This window comes from Paramisgurnus dabryanus, chromosome 9, assembly GCF_030506205.2.
Source record: "Paramisgurnus dabryanus chromosome 9, PD_genome_1.1, whole genome shotgun sequence".
NCBI lineage: Eukaryota > Metazoa > Chordata > Actinopteri > Cypriniformes > Cobitidae > Paramisgurnus > Paramisgurnus dabryanus.
Window position 1 is genome coordinate 11466675 of NC_133345.1, and position 17691 is coordinate 11484365.

Consider the following 17691-nt stretch of genomic DNA (forward strand, 5'->3'; position numbering starts at 1 on the left):
CTCACAATATCTAGAGGTACAAAGTCATCATATACAATAAATCAAAATTTGCATTTGTTTAAAGCAAAAACATTCAATTATTTACCAGGCTACAGGTGAAGCAGCTCTTTACGTCTTCTAACGTCTCGTAATCGGTCCTCATTTATGTCTAATAGACTCAATAATAATCTTTTACATATTTAAAAACAATTGCGTGCTCTCCATGTGTGTAATAGGCAAACAAGCATTGTCGTCTCGTTTATAGATGCATATCACTAATGCGCTCTTTAAATAATAAAAACAATATTTCGCCATAAATCTATTTCAATTGCCTCAAAATAGCAAAGTACCAACAATGTGCCTGAACACACCTCTTTTTCAGACCTGAAACTAGCAAAAAACACATTGCGCCGGGTGTATGATAGGGCCCTAAAGCTCCAAAAGCCACATACATCTATCATTAAAATAATCCAAATGACTCTAAAGCATTAATATGTCCTCTAAAGCAAAACGATACATTTCTGACTGTTTGTGAAATTATTTACGATTTGAAATCATTTTTGTGTGATATGATTTGTATTATTATAAATGTAAAATCTAAGTAAGTTAAGAATGTAAGTTAAGTAAGTTAAAGCGGTAAGTTCAAATATGGTGGCACATCAAAAACATATCTCATTTGTTCTTGTGGTTCTTGTGAGTAGTTGTCATATGCGTTTACCTCACATTATGCAAGCCACGTCCACATAAGCACCAATAATTTCCACCCGATATCTCCCAATCATTCAGAAATTTGGCAAACAGGCGTAAATTGTAAATTGTACACCCTGTCTTATAAAATGCATTAAAAACTACAATCCAACACATTACAGGGTCTAACCTTACCAAGCTTAAGGTAGGACCTGGCTTATAATTCACTAAACAAAGAGGGGAAAAAATGGAGTTTACTTATTTCAAAGGCTTTATTAGATCATTCAAATTTAACTTTTGCACAGCAATAACTGCATATTGCAATATTAAATGTGATTGTAAAACTTTGACGAAATCAGTTAATAAACTTGCCAGACTCTACACTCTCAAAAAAAAAAAGGTACAAAAGTTGTCACTGGGATGGTACCTTTAAAAAAGACCTACTATGTACCATTTAGGTACAGATTTGAACCTTTGAGGTACCAATATGCACCTTTTAGGTACAAACGTGTACTTCTTGAAAAAGGTATCACCTCAGTGACAATGTTTGTACATTCTTGTACCTTTAATTTCTGAGAGTGTACTAAACACTTGTTGACCTGGCTCATGTCCTGCCCTATGAGGTCATAGTTTTTTTTTCTATAATCATCCACCCAATTGTCTATAAAGGTCCAAATACTGTATTAGGTTAACTGCATTTGGCAGCTGCAGTTGACAGGATGCTTATTGTTCTTCACACACTCCTGTTTTTCCACTATGTAAATGCTGAATATTCTATTTGCAGAATGATGGGAGACCCTAACTACCCGCTGCTGTCAATGGATGGAGACATAAGTATTGGAGCAATTTTTGCAATCCACAGTAAATTAACATTACCTTCATTTGAGTTCACAGAAAAACCTCAGTTTCTATCATGCACCAGGTTTGTTCCATTAGTAGAAAAAAATGTATTTGTTTTATTAAATCATGTACTGCAACATCTGGAGGGTGTGATGTTATAAGAATTAAACCATATTTTATATTTAAGTATTAAATGTATTGAAGTATTAACTTACCATCTGTATGCATTTTTCTTTAATTGCTTTTTATCAAATCTATTTAATGTTTTCACAGTGTAAATCTACAAGATTTTCGTGGTGCTCAAACTATGATCTTTGCCATTGATGAGATCAACAAAAGTGATATGTTGCTCCCAAATGTTTCAATTGGTTATAAAATCTATGATAGCTGTGGATCAAGACTGTCTTCTATGAGTGCAATTATGGCATTAATGAATGGACAGGAGTTTGTAGCAGGAGACAGATGCAATGGACAGTATTTTATAAATGCTATCATAGGGGAACCACAGTCCTCTGCCTCAGTGATTTTGTCCAGAACCACACACTGAAAAAAAAATCCTTTCAATTTACGTAATTTTAATGTGTACATCGGTCCCACATAATCCGATTGTGTTAAACCAACATGATTTTCCTCATTTAATTTTTATGTGTCAGACCAAAACATTTTAATTGTTTCAAGTAGTCTAATATAAATATGTTGACTCAAAGTGCTATTTCTCTTTACTATAACACATTTATTTTGTAATGTTTAAGTAATTTTATTATGTAAGGGGACTAGATTTTCATCTGTAATTCCAACATGCTTTTTTAATGCTTATATTATGGGATTATGTAACTCTAAAGCAATTTCATTATGTTTCTGGCACCAGAATAATCATCCATAATTATCCAAATGTTATTTATTTCTTTTTTAAATACAAAATACATTTGCATTGGCATTGGCATAAAAAGCAAAGAGTTTTAAGTTTAGTGATATTGAGGCAAACCACTGCTTTCAGATCATCAATTCATTTAAATCACTACACATTAATTCAACAACAGTCAATAACTATTACAACAATCAGCACATGCAGTACATACAAAGGGGCAATTTCCCAAACAGGTTGTAGATTAATCCATGACTAGGCCCTAGTTATATTAGGATATTTTTTACAAAAAAAGTTTACAAACAAACCTACCTTACAAAAACAACACTGGAGTACATCTTGAGACAAAACAATGGCACTGATATATGTCAAGATATGTCAGTGCAATATGTTTTCAAATTAAGGCATTGCAAAAGTCTGGGACTAGAAAAAGCCCCATCTGTAAAACTGACCCAAATGTTTAAAATAGTTACTATCACAGTAGATTTAGAAGTGCTAAAGCACAAACACTGCATTCCAAAGAGACATGCAAAACAGTAAGTACTATTATTTTTTAAATGGATTTACAAACTGGAAAATATCAATCCTTCAGAAAGTCAGAGCTACAGCATTTGTATAAACTGATAATCAAAGATTCAACAAAAACAAAATACAACAACCATTTCCAAAATCAACTCTGAGCAGCAAACTGTTAATGTTTTAATAAGAAAAAACACTTAAAACAGATAAATAGAAAGAACATAAATGAGCAGCAGTCTTTCTGATCCTTTCACTGAAAGAAACGGTTCGTTAAAGTTACGCTCAATGCAGTTCCATTAAAATCTTTTGGATTTCTTCAAAAATAAAGCAGAGATCAGGATAGCTCAGGTTTAAGGCATACATCAGCTCAAACAACATGACACGATGTTGCAACACCTTCATGCCTTCCAGGACTATACAAAGATCCTCTTCTTCATCACAAGAAGCATGTTGTTTGAGAGCACAAATCCCAACAGTGGTGTCTTCAAATGACCACACTAATGCTGACTTCATCCATGCCCTGTACAAAACAGACAAATGTAGTTAAAGAAACAGAAAAAAAGTTACTGTTACAATAAAAGTGTCATTGGAAATTAGTACAATGCAAACAAATATAAATGTAAGTATACAGACCCATGTGCATTGCCACAGCATATTACAATTGGTTACAAATATATGGGTTACAAAGCAAGGCAGATGCACTGTCCACTGCTCCAGGTGTGTGTGCGCGTTTACTAGACTGGAATGAGTTAAATAAAGAGGCCACATTTCGAGTGTGTGCTACCATACCTGACAATCACAGCAAAAGTGAATTATCTCATTTTCTCACTGTCATGTTGTTATAAACCTGTATAAATGTCTTTGTTCTGATGAACACGAAGGAAGACATTTATTTTGAGGAATGTTTGCAACCAAACTGTTCATGAGCCCCATTCACTTCCATAGTATTATATTTCCCCACTATGGAAGTGAATGGGGCTTATGATTGGTTTGGGAACAAACATTCCTCAAAATATCTTCCTTAGTGTTCATCAGAACAAAGACATTTATACAGGTTTGTAACAACATGATAGGGAGTAAGTGATGAGAATTTTAATTTTTGGGTGAACTACCCCTTTAAATCTTCCCAGGTGGTTTAATGACCCGTGTGCCAAAAGATGTAACTAAAACATACTACATTTTCTGTACTTCCAACAATGTTTACACATTTTTATGTCTATGAATCTATATTACTTACTTCTGTCATTTGATCATTCATTGTTTGAAGTCTTTTTGCTAGCTGTCCTCCTTTCTGATAGAAGAGTTCCATCAGGTTTTTGGATTAGAGGTCCAGGTGACACGCAGGAACATAAGACAGTAGTGATTCTTTTAAATTCAGCATTTATCTGAAAACAAATTAACCAACCATTGTATATTTGAGTACTGCGAGTCAAAGAATAATACATGTATATTAGTTACAAAAATAAGATTTAGCTCCTAACAGCAGTAAAACAGTGATAGGAATTACTTACCAATGCTTTTGAGTGTGTAGCGCATGCAAGGATGATGGACCTATAAGAGGAAATATTCAGAGGTGAAATCAACACACAACCTCAAATGATTAAAGTCACATATACACAGAGCAATAATGAAAAAAGTATTATATCTGTCATAGGACGCAATTTTGGACAAAATGAGATCTTAAAACAAGGTGCTCTTCTGAAAACGTCAGCTTTAAGGTGTGGCCACTTCAAAGCAATTTTTTCAGTTAATATACCAGACGTCACGCGAGGCATTTAAAAAAAGCTTTTTCTAATTGAATCAAGTGTTGCTCGTGAATAACTGACGCGGGTCTGTTCATCTGATTAAGCAGACAGTTTGTTTCATACAATGTCATTATTAATGTAGTCAGTTGATATCATCTGGTAAATTACTTACATGGATAACGTTACTCTGGACAGAATAACGTTTGGTTAGCGTTTTATTTGTCCTGAACCGTTTCCATAGAACAACTGAGTAAAAAGTGCCTCAAAAGTCAACTCAAATCTGACAGTTTTCAACTCGGATAAAACTACCAAACGTGAAATAACGTTATACAGCTGACATTTTTAAAACGCTGTTTTTCTTTATGAGCCTTACACTTACTGACTGACTGACTGACTGACTGACTGACTGACTGTAACGTTAACTTACTCCACCAACATCCTCCAAACTCATTTTTACTACAAGTCATTGCAATGGCTACATATTGTAAAAAAACTGTCTATCTAGTGAAGATGTATCACGTATAAAGTGAACATAAATAAATAATAGAACTTACTTTAATAACGTGGTGTCCGTCTGAGAGAGTTCTTCTGACTGACTGCTGCTGAGTCTTCATTTTGGCGCCCAAAACAAACGATGTTTATTCTTCCTTTATGGCGATTGACGTCCTTTTTATTGAGCGTTACTGCCACCTTCTGTTTAGGAGGTGCCATTTTGTGTGCAAACTCAATTTTATTGCTTTAAGTATTCAATTCAATCAATTTTAATCAATGTGAGAATAATGTGTTCATTTTACATTCAAACAAAACATTTTCATCATAATCAATTAAATTATGTTTACACAAGGAATATAAATATTTTGTGTTGCATATACATGTTTATTTTATTTAAATTCAAAGACCCACCAAGTCCATTTTTTTCAGTGCAGGGTCTTTTAAAATTCCAGTGGTAAGAGACAATAACAAAACAGGTTTAACAAAATAACCATACAGGTGACTATTTACCTATTTCCTGTTCTTTCTTTCACAGATAAGTCCTTCAGCCACATGTGATTGTCTTAGTAATAGACAAGATTTCCCCTCTTTCTTCAGGACTATTGCGAGTGATTATCACCAGAGCAGAGCTCTTGCATATATGGTTAAACACTTTGGCTGGACTTGGGTTGGAGCTGTGAACAGTGACAATGATTATGGAAACTATGGAATGGCTGTTTTTTTAAATACAGCACAGGAGGAGGGAATTTGTGTAGAGTACGCTGAGAAATTCCAGCGAACCGAGACAGAAAAAATTAAAAAAGTGGTAGAAAAAATCAAACAAAGCACTGCAAAAGTGCTTGTTGCATTTATGACTAGTTTTGAGATGTACAGTCTACTTGAGGAGTTAAATATTCAGAACATTACAAGCCTCCAAATTATTGGGGTAGAGGCATGGATGACTTCAAGTAGTATGATAGCTCCAAACAGTTTCCGTGTGCTGGGAGGGTCACTGGGGTTTGCAGTGAGAAAAATCAATATTGATGGTTTAGCAGATTATGTAATAAAAGCATTTTGGGACACAGCTTTTCCATGCACACAGAAAGATGGAAATACATCTCAATATAAATTGAATTGCAGCAGATATCAGGATCTACTTGTGCTGAGAAATTACAATAAAGATGTGCCTGAGCAAAGGTACTCAAGCAACATCTACAAAGCAGTGTATGCTGTGGCTTATGCACTACACAGTCTGCTGAAGTGCAAAGAACAACAAGGTTGTGAGAAAGGCCCAACAATACAGCCACAGCAGGTAAATCAATAAGCTAGACAGATACATGGATGACAGGAAATCGTATTTGTGTGTAACAATGTGTTAAAATGTGATAATACTGCAAAATAATGTGTTTTCAATAGGTGGTTGAAACTCTGAATAATGTAAATTTCACTGTAAAGTTTGGAGATCGTGTGTGGTTTGACAGCACAGGTTCCACAGTAGCCCAGTATGAAGTTGTAAACTGGCAGCAGGACTCAGATGGATCAATTCAGTTTAAACCAGTGGGTTACTATGATGCCTCACTGCCCCCTGATCAGCGCTTTGTACTTAAAACTGAAAACATAATTTGGACTGGAGGACAACTGGAGGTAAATGGCAATAACTATTTACAATACTTGAGCTGTATAAAGGACAATGATAACTGCACTAGAAGGGTAAAAACATCAGATCAGTGCTTCGCTCTGCACACGTCTAATAGATAGAATAGGAAACTTATTTTTATGGCTTTAATGGCTACTTCTCGTTCCCTTATAAGAGCCTGCCCATTGCCCATTAGCTGGGTGCAAAACTGAACTTTGTAGCCTTTTTCAAGCAGAGCTGTGGAACCCACAGAGACACATTTGGCAAAAGTTTCCATGCTGCCAGATATTCTATAAGGAGGACCAGACTTTAGAGACTGGCCTCTGATATACTGCTTAAATTTTGCCCGGTGCCCTGAATCAAACTGGCAGGGTTCAATCTGCCTAATATTAATGCCTCCCTCCTCCGAGGGGGGTCTTGCATGTCCTGCACCCAAGGCACACAATAGTTGGAAGCCTCTGTCCCCGAAACACCAATTGTGGCGTTGATGGCAGACTGGCACCCGAAAATGTCAGGGGGCAAAATGTGGGCTTCTAATAGAGAAGCTAACTTCTGTTAATTAACATTTGACTTTGATTATGATTAATTAACGATTATTATTATTTTTTGCCTCATAGTTCACTGACAAGGTTTGTACTGTAAATATGTTCAGATGGTGGTATATATTTTCTATTGAAAGGACATTTGTTGTTATCCTTGTGATTTTAAAAGAGTTGAAAGAAGAAGTTATTCAGGGCTCCAAACTAGCTTTTTGTTATTAGGAGCTCTATACTCCCTGACTAAAAATTTTAGGAGCAAAAGCAAAAAATTTAGGGCACACCTTAAATCAGCCTACATTATCCTAACCAGCTTAGTGGGGAGTGCAGGTGACTTAAAAGATGATGCCGTGGCAGGGGAGAGATAGCTCACTAGCGTCTGCTTCACCCTGGGCATCAACAAATATCCATGCTCACCCATCCCCACAATGTTGGAGTAAGTTGTGGCATTATATAAACATGGGCTGAATATGGAGCTTAAAGGAATAGTCTACTCATTTTCAATATTCAAATATGTTATTACCTTAACTAAGAAGAGTTGATACAGCCATCTATCATCTTAGTGCTTGCACGTAAGCGCTGGGGCGCACTGCGACACTTCGATAGCATTTAGCTTAGCCCCATTCATTCAATGGTACCACTCAGAGATAAAGTTAGAAGTGACCAAACACATCAACGTTTTTCCTATTTAAGACGAGTAGTTATACGAGCAAGTTTGGTGGTACAAAATAAACGTAGCGCTTTTCTAAGCGGATTTAAAAGAGGAATTATATTGTATGGCGGAACAGCACTTTTGGGAGTTCTTTGACTCGGCGCAGTAACACCCTCCCTCTCCCATTATGAGAGGGAGAAGGAGAGCGGATTTTTTAGGCGAGTTGAAGTACTCCCAAAAGTGCGGTTCCGCCATACAATATAGTTCCTCTTTTAAATCCGCTTAGAAAAGCGCTACGTTTTATTTTGTACCACCAAACTTGCTCGTATAACTACTCGTCTTGAATAGGAAAAACGTTGATGTGTTTGGTCACTTCTAACTTTATCTCTGAGTGGTACCATTGAATGAATGGGGCTAAGCTAAATGCTAACGAAGTGTCGCAGCGCGCTCCAGCGCTTACGTGCACGCACTAAGATGATAGAGGGATGTATCAACTCTTCTTAGTTAAGGTAATAACATATTTTAATATTGAAAATGAGTAGACTATTCCTTTAATAAAAACCCCAATGCTAGGGTTTTTGTTTTGAAAAACATCTGTCTAACATGTTCTCGGGACAAGTGCTCTGAGCGTACAGAGTGGCATCAGTTCATAGTGTGCACAATCAGCCCTTTCAAGACCTGACCGTAACACAGAGAAGATGTGTGACCTCGCTCTTAATGAAACAAGGACACTGGGAGGGACACTCTAAAACCAACCTGATCTCACGAATTTCCGTGGCATAGTCACAGAATTTTTTGCTCATTTTTCCCGGGCATTCTCATGGATCTCCGCATATGCCACGGACTTTCTTTTCCGTGACATTCTCACGGATTGGTTACTCAACTGTTTTGTCCTATTTTCTTACCATTGTCGCTTCGGTTTAGGGTTAGATTTACATAAAATGACATCCCTACCCAAACCCAACTCTAACCCCAACGCCAGGCGACAATTGATTAAAGTTTAGAAAATATAAAAGAATACATCAGAAAAAATTGTATAAACCAATACTTAAAGTGACATACTAACGTGAACACCAAATCTAACCCTAAACCAAAACGACAATGGTTTGAAAATAGGAAAAAGCAGTTGAGTAACCAATCCGTGAGAATGCCACGGAAAAGAAGAAATATGCGGAGATCCGTGAGAATGCCACGAAAAAATGAATAAAAAATTTCGTGACTATCCCAACTTTGACATGATACCACTCAGGTTTTGACCTTTTACATATACACATGCTTACTGACCCACAAAAAGCTGAAGCTGGCATTGCCAGTTGCTCTCTTATAGCTTCCTGGTTCCCACGTCACCCGCCCATAATGTGTCACTTAACCATTGGATTGATTTCACATACATGCTTCAGATGCAAACACTCAGAAAGCGTTACCATAGCATAGCTTCAAGACACAGTGCGAGTTCCCTCGGAAGAAAACCAGTGATATTTGTATAATATACTGTTTGAATTCAATTCAATTTCATCTGTAAATCAGTCAAACAAATGAATCAATTCCCGATGGGAATAACAGAATAACAAATAAATGTTTAATTACAGATATTCCTAATATTGGGAAAACATTCTGGATAATTCTATGACATTATCTGGTATTCGAAATTAAGAGCAAAATGCTTAAAGCGGTCATATAATGAAAATCTGACTTGTTCCATGTTTAAGTGCTATAATTGGGTCCCCGGTGATTATATCAACCTAGAAAATTTGATAAAGATCAACCCAGTAACTTAGTTTTGTTTTGTAAACCATTCTTTGCAAGTATGTGAAAAATAATAAGTCATTGAAGTTTGGCTCCCCTTGTGATGTCAGAAGGGAATAATAACACCCCTTAATCTGCACTATTCAACCACAGCACTGCCATTTAGTGCAGAGATCAGCATTTGCATTTAAAAGAACACACCCAAAATGGCAAATTTTTGCTCACACCTACAAAGTGGCAATTTTAACATGCTATAATAAATTATCTATATGGTATTTTGAGCTAAAACTTCAAATATGCACTCTGGGGACACCAACAAGTTTTAACAAGAAGGCGAAAGCACTGAAATACTCTTAATAGATTTTGAACAAAAAGAGAGTACTTTACAAAGTGGATATATGAGTAACTGCTTTTAATTTTCTTCTTTCTCAAATTTATATCATTAGAATAAAACAAAGAAGTTTACATATAATGTATATTTTCCATGTAGAGGCCAAGGTCTGTGTGCAGTGAGAGTTGTCCTCCTGGCACAAGGAAGGCTACACAGAAAGGAAGACCTGTCTGCTGTTATGACTGTATTACATGTGCAGATGGAGAAATCAGTAATGAGACAGGTAAACTTCAGACCAGATCAAAGATCCAGAGAAAAATGGCTAGTTGCTTTTTTTGTGTTTTCCTTTTACTATTCTGGATGCAGTTTCTCAACAAAGAAGTTCGTAATTAAAAACAACTTTGTCTCTAACTAAACCTTCCTTTCCAGATTCAAATAACTGCCAGCAGTGTCCAGGGGAATACTGGTCTAATACTGAGAACACTGAATGTGTGTTAAAGGCTGTAGAGTTTCTGTCATTCACAGAAGTTATGGGTATAGTGTTAGGGGCCAGTCACACCAATAGCGTTTATGGCAGTTGCAGGCGCCTTTTTTGAATGATATTCTATGGGCAGGGCGCGTTTGCGCGCTGTTTATGCGCGCCGAGCGCCTTGCGGTTTTTTGCCGCCTGCCGCGCACGCGTTTATGAAGGAGCGCTGAGAGCGGAGAAGCGCCTGACGTCATTCGTGTCTTTCCATTGTCCAATCGAATGAGGGGAGAGGCGGGCCTTACGTTGTGGTGAGGGAAGTTAACAGTTGCTTTGAAGAACCGGACACCACTCGCTCACTCTCTCCTGTGTTTGTGCACCTCTCATCCTCAAACAAGGTCAGAGCAAGCGTCCTCTTTTTAAAGTTTCTGCTAATATGACAGTTAACAGCAAAAGAGCGCTCACGTTTCAATATTTGATTGACAAGACAGCTGACTCGGTGGTTGCTTAGCAATATGAAAAGCCGCGTCGCACTGCTCTTTTTTTTAAAAAGGCAGTGCGTCGCGCCTTGCGTTTGCAAGCGTTTAAAGCGCTTTTGGTGTGACTGCAGCCATAGTCTGTTTCTCTCTGTTTGGAGTAGGAATAACTGTACTGGTGGCCATCCTGTTTTACAGTCAGAAAGACACTCCTATAGTAAAAGCCAACAACTCAGAGCTGAGCTTCCTGTTGCTCTTCTCATTGACTTTGTGTTTTCTCTGTTCACTTACTTTCATTGGTCGCCCCACTGAATGGTCCTGTATGTTGCGTCACACAGCGTTTGGGATCACTTTTGTCCTCTGTATCTCTTGTGTTCTAGGGAAAACAATAGTGGTGTTAATGGCATTTAAGGCCACACTTCCAGGAAGTAATGTCATGAAATGGTTTGGGCCTGCACAACAGAGACTCAGTGTTTTTGCCTTTACTCTTATACAAGTTCTTATCTGTGTGCTTTGGCTAACAATATCTCCTCCTTTCCCCTATAAAAATATGAAACATTATAAGGAGAAGATCATTCTTGAATGCAGTCTGGGCTCTACTGTAGGTTTCTGGGCTGTGTTGGGTTATATTGGCCTACTGGCTCTCTTGTGCTTCATTTTGGCTTTTCTGGCTCGGACGCTGCCTGATAACTTCAATGAAGCTAAATTCATCACATTCAGTATGCTCATATTCTGTGCTGTATGGATCACATTTATCCCAGCTTATGTCAGTTCTCCTGGAAAATTTACTGTAGCTGTGGAGATATTTGCCATTTTAGCATCAAGCTTTGGTTTACTATTCTGCATATTTGCACCTAAATGTTATATCATTCTGTTTAAGCCTGAACAAAATACAAAGCAACATTTGATGGGAAAAACACAAACTAAGTCCTACTGAAAAATAAATAATATGAAAACTTTTACCTTGCAATGATTATTATTATTTATTTATTGAAAAAAAATCTGAATGACCAATCAGAATTAAGCATACAGATATTTATGCAGTTTTTCAAGTCAGTTTATCATGTACGCTAAAAAGTCTAGAATTTTAATGACATCCTAAACTTCAGTTTCTTGTCAAAATTCCTGTCCAGTCAAGCGTCCTGTCACCTAAATTGGTCGAAACCTTTGCCTGAATTCACAAGCACCTGAAATGAGAAAATTAAAAATGTAATTTTATACAACTTTGTCTCTTACAAGCTGTCAATTGTGACTTTGCTGCAATACGCCATAAAGAAAACGCTATGGGCTATTTAAAAAAAAAAGGCAGAGTTCATATTTGTTACATCCTCATCTGTTTTGTTGTCATTTTTCCCTATCTGGACTACATCTCCCATCATCATCTTCACTCCTTCACCTGAACTGTGTTTGTAATTATGCTTAACTGCCATCAATTATCATCATCATGTCTATATATACTCTGTATATGTCTGTTCTCCCCATTGTTGTCTGTTATTGTCGAATGTTACCTGTGTTGTGTGACTATCGTGTATAATCATCTATAATGTCTATAAATCTGTTATTTTATATCTCTTGTCTTCTGCGTCTCCACCCATATGTAACAATATCTGCACAAATGTACATATTGCCAGTAAGACTGTTAATGCTCCCACTACACGTAATGCACAGTTGCAAACCTGTCACTATAAATATCTATAATTTTAAATTTATACATTTGTCAGACACATTTGTTAATCCAAAGTAACTAACACTGCATTACAAGGTATACATTTTTATAAGTATATTTATGGGTTTGAACTTATGATCGTTTCCTCTGCCAACAGGAGCACTACACTGTAAAAAAGTTTGACTTTGAGTCATTATTTTTAAGTTGACCCAACTGTTAATTATTTACAGTTTTATGGTGTATTTCATATTATTGTTTGTTATAACCACAATAATATGTGAATTAATTAATTTGTAAAAATTAATGCGTTAATAATGCTTTAACACATTCTCACAACTTATCATAGTTGGATAAATTGAGACACAGACTTAGACAGTAAATGAGACCCGTGCTTTTTGAATGAGTCAGAGGTTTTCATAAAAATAAGAACATTAAATACTAATGAAATTACTAAATTGGAAATAAGGTATTTTAATTACTGACAAATATTAACACTTTATATTACGGTGTCTTTGTTACACAGGTTATTATTATAGTAATAACAGTTAATTATGCATAATTACATGCAACTAATCCTAAACCCTTATCCTAACCCCAACCCTACAGTAAGTACATGTTGTTGATGATTATTACTTAGTACTTAAATATATAATTACAATGTAATACAGTAACGCATTTAAATTAAAGTGTAACCAAAATTTTCATTGCCATTAAAGTAAAATGACTGTACCTAATGATTAGAGCCTGATAAGAGATGCTAATTTACAAGAAACCATGTTAGACGCACTTAGAGGGTTTTGCATCTGAACTCCTAGAAGTTTACGATTATTCTGTTTAATTTAAGATTTCTTTCAAATTTTCTTTCTTATTACTTATTTGTATTTTTCCTATTATTATTCCTAATCTGAGAAAACTATTGTAAACTGTAGGGAGAAGCCATGCCAAGCATACTGTGCAACATGCATTGTTCTAAACCCTTACTCGTCTTGCATTTCTTGGTGTCTGCATGTGGAAAAGGGTTTGCAGGGTTAGGTTTCAAGTATTTCAAAATTACATCTAGAGAGAGACTATAGAGCAAATGTGATATTAGATTCTGCACATTTTAACAATTGCAGTTAGTCTAATGAAGACAAATGGATGGATGTTTGGAAGTGTAGCTTCAATTATTATAATTTTTTTTGAGTTTCTGATGCAGGTGTCTAAAGTTAAAGCGATCAAAGCAGAGACGTAGAGCCTTAGATCTGTTACATAACTTTGACATAGCACATAGAGAAAAAACATGCCCTGCCCTGTGAGGTCATTGGCTACATTCTTAATCATTCATCCATATTAATTACATCTATATAAGTGCAAACATTGTATCAGGTCAATTGCGTTTAGGAGCTGCAGTTGAGCTCAGTCTTTGGCATGCTTATCTTTTTTTGCAAACTCCTGCTTTTCCATCATTTTCATGCAACAGCAGAAAACACACTTTGCCAAATGATGGGGGACCCTAAATACCCGCTGCTGTCTAAGGATGGAGACATAACTATTGGAGGACTGTTTGCAATACACAAACAAGAAACATTATCTTCATTTGAGTTCAAACAAAAACCCCAGCTTCTGTATTGCTCCAGGTTGGTTACACCAGGAATTATTGGAAGACAGAGCAAATAATGTATTTAATACAAACTTTCTTTGATAAATACACTTTATCTAAGTTACACATTTATTTATTTATTTTTACGTAAAAACTCTAAAATATGGTTTGTTAATTTTATGTGTAATACATGACATTTCAAAATATCAAAACAAACTGTTTACTCTTTCCGCCTTATTTATTTGTATACTCTATTTGTCATTTTGCCTACTGATGTGTCTTTACAGTGTAAATTTAAGAGATTTCCGGATGGCTCAAATCATGGCTTTTGCCACTGAGGAGATTAACAGAAGTGAAACTTTACTTCCAAATGTTTCTATTGGCTACAAAATCTATGATACCTGTGGATCAAGAATGTCGTCTATGAGTGCAACTATGGCAGTGATGAATGGTCGGGAGTTTGCAGCTGGAAACAGATGCAATGGACAGCCTCCTATACATGCTATTATAGGAGATACAGAGTCTTCCACCACAGTGATTTTGTCCAGAACCACAGGACCTTTTAAAATTCCAGTGGTAAGAAACAAGGTCACAAAATCTTTGATCCAATTATCAGACATATCACTCTTTGTTTATTTTTACTGTCTTTGCTTTTTCAGATAAGTCCATTAGCTGCATGTGAGTGTCTCAGTAATAGGAAAGATTTCCCCTCTTTCTTTAGGACTATTGCTAGTGATTATCACTACAGTGAAGCTCTTGCATACATAGTCAAACACTTTGGCTGGACTTGGGTTGGAGCTGTGAACAGTGACAATGATTATGGAAACTATGGAATGGCCACATTTCTAAAAATAGCACAGGAGGAGGGGATTTGTGTAGAGTACTCTGAAAGATTTTACCGGACAGAGCCTGAGAAAATTAAAAAAGTAGTAGATATTATAAAACAAGGCACTGCTAAAGTGATTGTTGCATTTGTTTCGTTTCTTGATATGGGATTACTAATTGAGCAACTGAGTATTCAGAACATAACAGGCATCCAAATGATTGGTTCAGAAGCTTGGATAACTGCAAAAAATTTCATTACTCCAAACAGTTTTCGAGTGATGAGAGGGTCACTGGGCTTTGCAGTGCGAAAAGTCAACATTGAAGGGTTTGCAAATTATGTAATGAAAGCATTTTGGGACACAGCTTTTCAGTGCTCACAGACAGATGAGAAATTATCTCTATATGAAATAAACTGCACCCAACACCAGGATTTACTTGTACTAAAAAATTACAATGGAGATGTGCCTGAGCAAAGATATTCAAGTAATGTCTACAAAGCAGTGTACGCTGTGGCTTATGCACTACACAGTCTGCTAAAGTGCAAAGAACAAGAAGGTTGTGAGAGAGACCTGACAATACAACCACAGCAGGTAAACAAAATGTGGGGTAACCTTAGGTGTCTTATACTGCTTATATTGTTATAATGTTCTGAATCTGTCTCTTCACTAGGTGGTTGAGGCTCTAAAAAAGGTCAATTTCACTGTAAAGACAGGAGATCATGTGTGGTTTAACAGTACTGGTGAAACTTTACCCCAGTATGAACTCTTAAACTGGCAACAAGACTCAGATGGATCAATTCAATTTAAAGCAGTGGGTTACTATGATGCCTCACTGCCCCCTGACCAGCGCTTTGTACTTAACACTGAAAACATAATCTGGGCTGGAGAACAACAAGAGGTAATTAACAAAAGTCTGTTTATTTTAACTCACGTAGAAAATGCCAAATTTATAAAACTGCATTAAAAACTGTATCAAGAGCAATGATATCTTCGTAAAAAAAAATAAAGATCAGCAATCTATACTCCATTTCTGGGATCAAAACAATTTAAATAGACAGAACAGAAAACTGGTTTTCCAAAACAACACCAGTAATATTTCAAAGATGAAATTTCTTGTCCTACAAATATTGACATATCATCATTCCTCAGAGTCTGTAAACATTTATGTTAAATTATGTTTTTCATGTAGAAGCCAAGGTCTGTATGCAGTGAGAGTTGTCCACCAGGCACTAGGAAGGCTGCACAGAAAGGAAGACCTGTCTGCTGTTATGACTGTATTACATGTGCAGATGGAGAAATCAGTAATGAGACAGGTAAACTTCAGACCAGATCAAAGATCCAAAGAAAACTGGCTAGTTGCTCTTTTTGTGTTTTCCTTTTATTGTTCAGGATGCAGTTTCTTAACAAAGGTGTTCATAAATAACAAAAACAATACTGTTGTCTCTAACTACAGTGATCAAAACTTCCCTTCCAGATTCAAATAACTGCCAGCAGTGTCCAGGGGAATACTGGTCTAATACTGAGAACACTGAATGTGTGTTAAAGACTGTAGAGTTTCTGTCATTCACAGAAGTTATGGGTATAGTGTTAGTCTTTTTCTCTCTGTTTGGAGTAGGAATAACTTTACTGGTGGCCATCCTGTTTTACAGTAAGAAGGACACTCCCATAGTAAAAGCCAACAACTCGGAGCTGAGCTTCCTGTTGCTCTTCTCATTGACTTTGTGTTTTCTCTGTTCACTTACTTTTATTGGTCGCCCCACTGAGTGGTCCTGTATGTTGCGTCACACAGCGTTTGGGATCACTTTTGTCCTCTGTATCTCCTGTGTCCTGGGGAAAACAATAGTGGTGTTAATGGCATTCAAGGCCACACTTCCAGGAAGTAATGTCATGAAATGGTTTGGGCCTGTACAACAGAGACTCAGTGTTTTTGCCTTTACACTTATACAAGTTCTTATCTGTGTGCTTTGGCTAACAATATCTCCTCCTTTCCCCTATAAAAATATGAAACATTATAAGGAGAAGATCATTCTTGAATGCAGTCTGGGTTCTACTATAGGTTTCTGGGCTGTGTTGGGTTATATTGGCCTACTGGCCGTCTTGTGCTTTATTTTGGCCTTTCTGGCTCGGACGCTTCCTGATAACTTCAATGAAGCTAAATTCATCACATTCAGTATGCTCATATTCTGTGCTGTATGGATCACATTTATCCCATCGTATGTCAGTTCACCTGGAAAATTTACTGTAGCTGTGGAGATATTTGCCATTTTAGCATCAAGTTTTGGTTTACTTTTCTGCTTATTTACACCCAAATGTTACATAATACTTTTTAGGCCTGAACAAAATACAAAAGAAAATTTGTTGGGAAAAACACAAATTAAGTCCTACTGAGAAATACAATTACATTAAAATGTATATGTATATATATATATATATATATATATATATATATTAATAAGCTGTTTCAAGGTTATATTAAACTGAATTTGTACACATAAAATTATTATTACCACCCAAAATGAGAGGGCCCCTATGACAAGTAAAAGAACCACTAAATCTGATTTTTACAGTAATGAGCCAGACCTCTCATTACTGGTTTGGATGTTACATTTATATTTACATTTATATATTTGGCAGACCATTTAATCCAAAGCGACACGAAAACAAGCATACACA

General features: G+C 36.4%; 2 protein-coding genes and 1 long non-coding RNA gene across 3 annotated transcripts; 2 read left to right on the forward strand and 1 right to left on the reverse strand.

Moving 5' to 3' along the window:
- Positions 1–1385: 1385 nt before the first annotated feature.
- LOC135773981 (extracellular calcium-sensing receptor-like) lies at positions 1386–11886 on the forward strand. The gene is made up of 8 exons (XM_065283913.1): positions 1386–1588; positions 1780–2045; positions 5559–5581; positions 5663–6418; positions 6523–6750; positions 10167–10290; positions 10437–10559; positions 11090–11886. The coding sequence occupies exons 1-8, from the start codon at positions 1386–1388 to the stop codon at positions 11884–11886; spliced, it is 2520 nt and encodes an 839-aa protein (XP_065139985.1).
- On the reverse strand, positions 2481–5555 carry LOC135773411 (uncharacterized). Its single transcript, XR_010543515.2, has 3 exons — positions 4402–5555; positions 4128–4275; positions 2481–3410 (listed from the first exon to the last, which is right to left on the reverse strand). It is a non-coding gene; the product is annotated as an uncharacterized lncRNA (long non-coding RNA).
- Positions 11887–14022: 2136 nt separating the features above from the next.
- LOC135769363 (extracellular calcium-sensing receptor-like) lies at positions 14023–17406 on the forward strand. Its single transcript, XM_065278693.2, has 6 exons — positions 14023–14231; positions 14482–14770; positions 14854–15609; positions 15689–15916; positions 16208–16331; positions 16493–17406. The coding sequence occupies exons 1-6, from the start codon at positions 14023–14025 to the stop codon at positions 17404–17406; spliced, it is 2520 nt and encodes an 839-aa protein (XP_065134765.2).
- The last annotated feature ends 285 nt before the right edge of the window (positions 17407–17691 follow it).

Excerpts from the sequence above, each read along its gene's own strand:
- LOC135773981 (XM_065283913.1), top strand. The coding sequence starts at position 1,386 with ATGCTTATTGTTCTTCACACACTCCTGTTTTTCCACTATGTAAATGCT. Across the intron at positions 1,589-1,779 it reads CAGTTTCTATCATGCACCAG|TGTAAATCTACAAGATTTTC; the intron begins GTTTGTTCCATT and ends ATGTTTTCACAG. Across the intron at positions 10,560-11,089 it reads GGGTATAGTGTTAGGGGCCA|TCTGTTTCTCTCTGTTTGGA; the intron begins GTCACACCAATA and ends CTGCAGCCATAG.
- LOC135769363 (XM_065278693.2), top strand. The coding sequence starts at position 14,023 with ATGCTTATCTTTTTTTGCAAACTCCTGCTTTTCCATCATTTTCATGCA. Across the intron at positions 14,232-14,481 it reads CAGCTTCTGTATTGCTCCAG|TGTAAATTTAAGAGATTTCC; the intron begins GTTGGTTACACC and ends GTGTCTTTACAG. Across the intron at positions 15,610-15,688 it reads TGACAATACAACCACAGCAG|GTGGTTGAGGCTCTAAAAAA; the intron begins GTAAACAAAATG and ends TCTCTTCACTAG.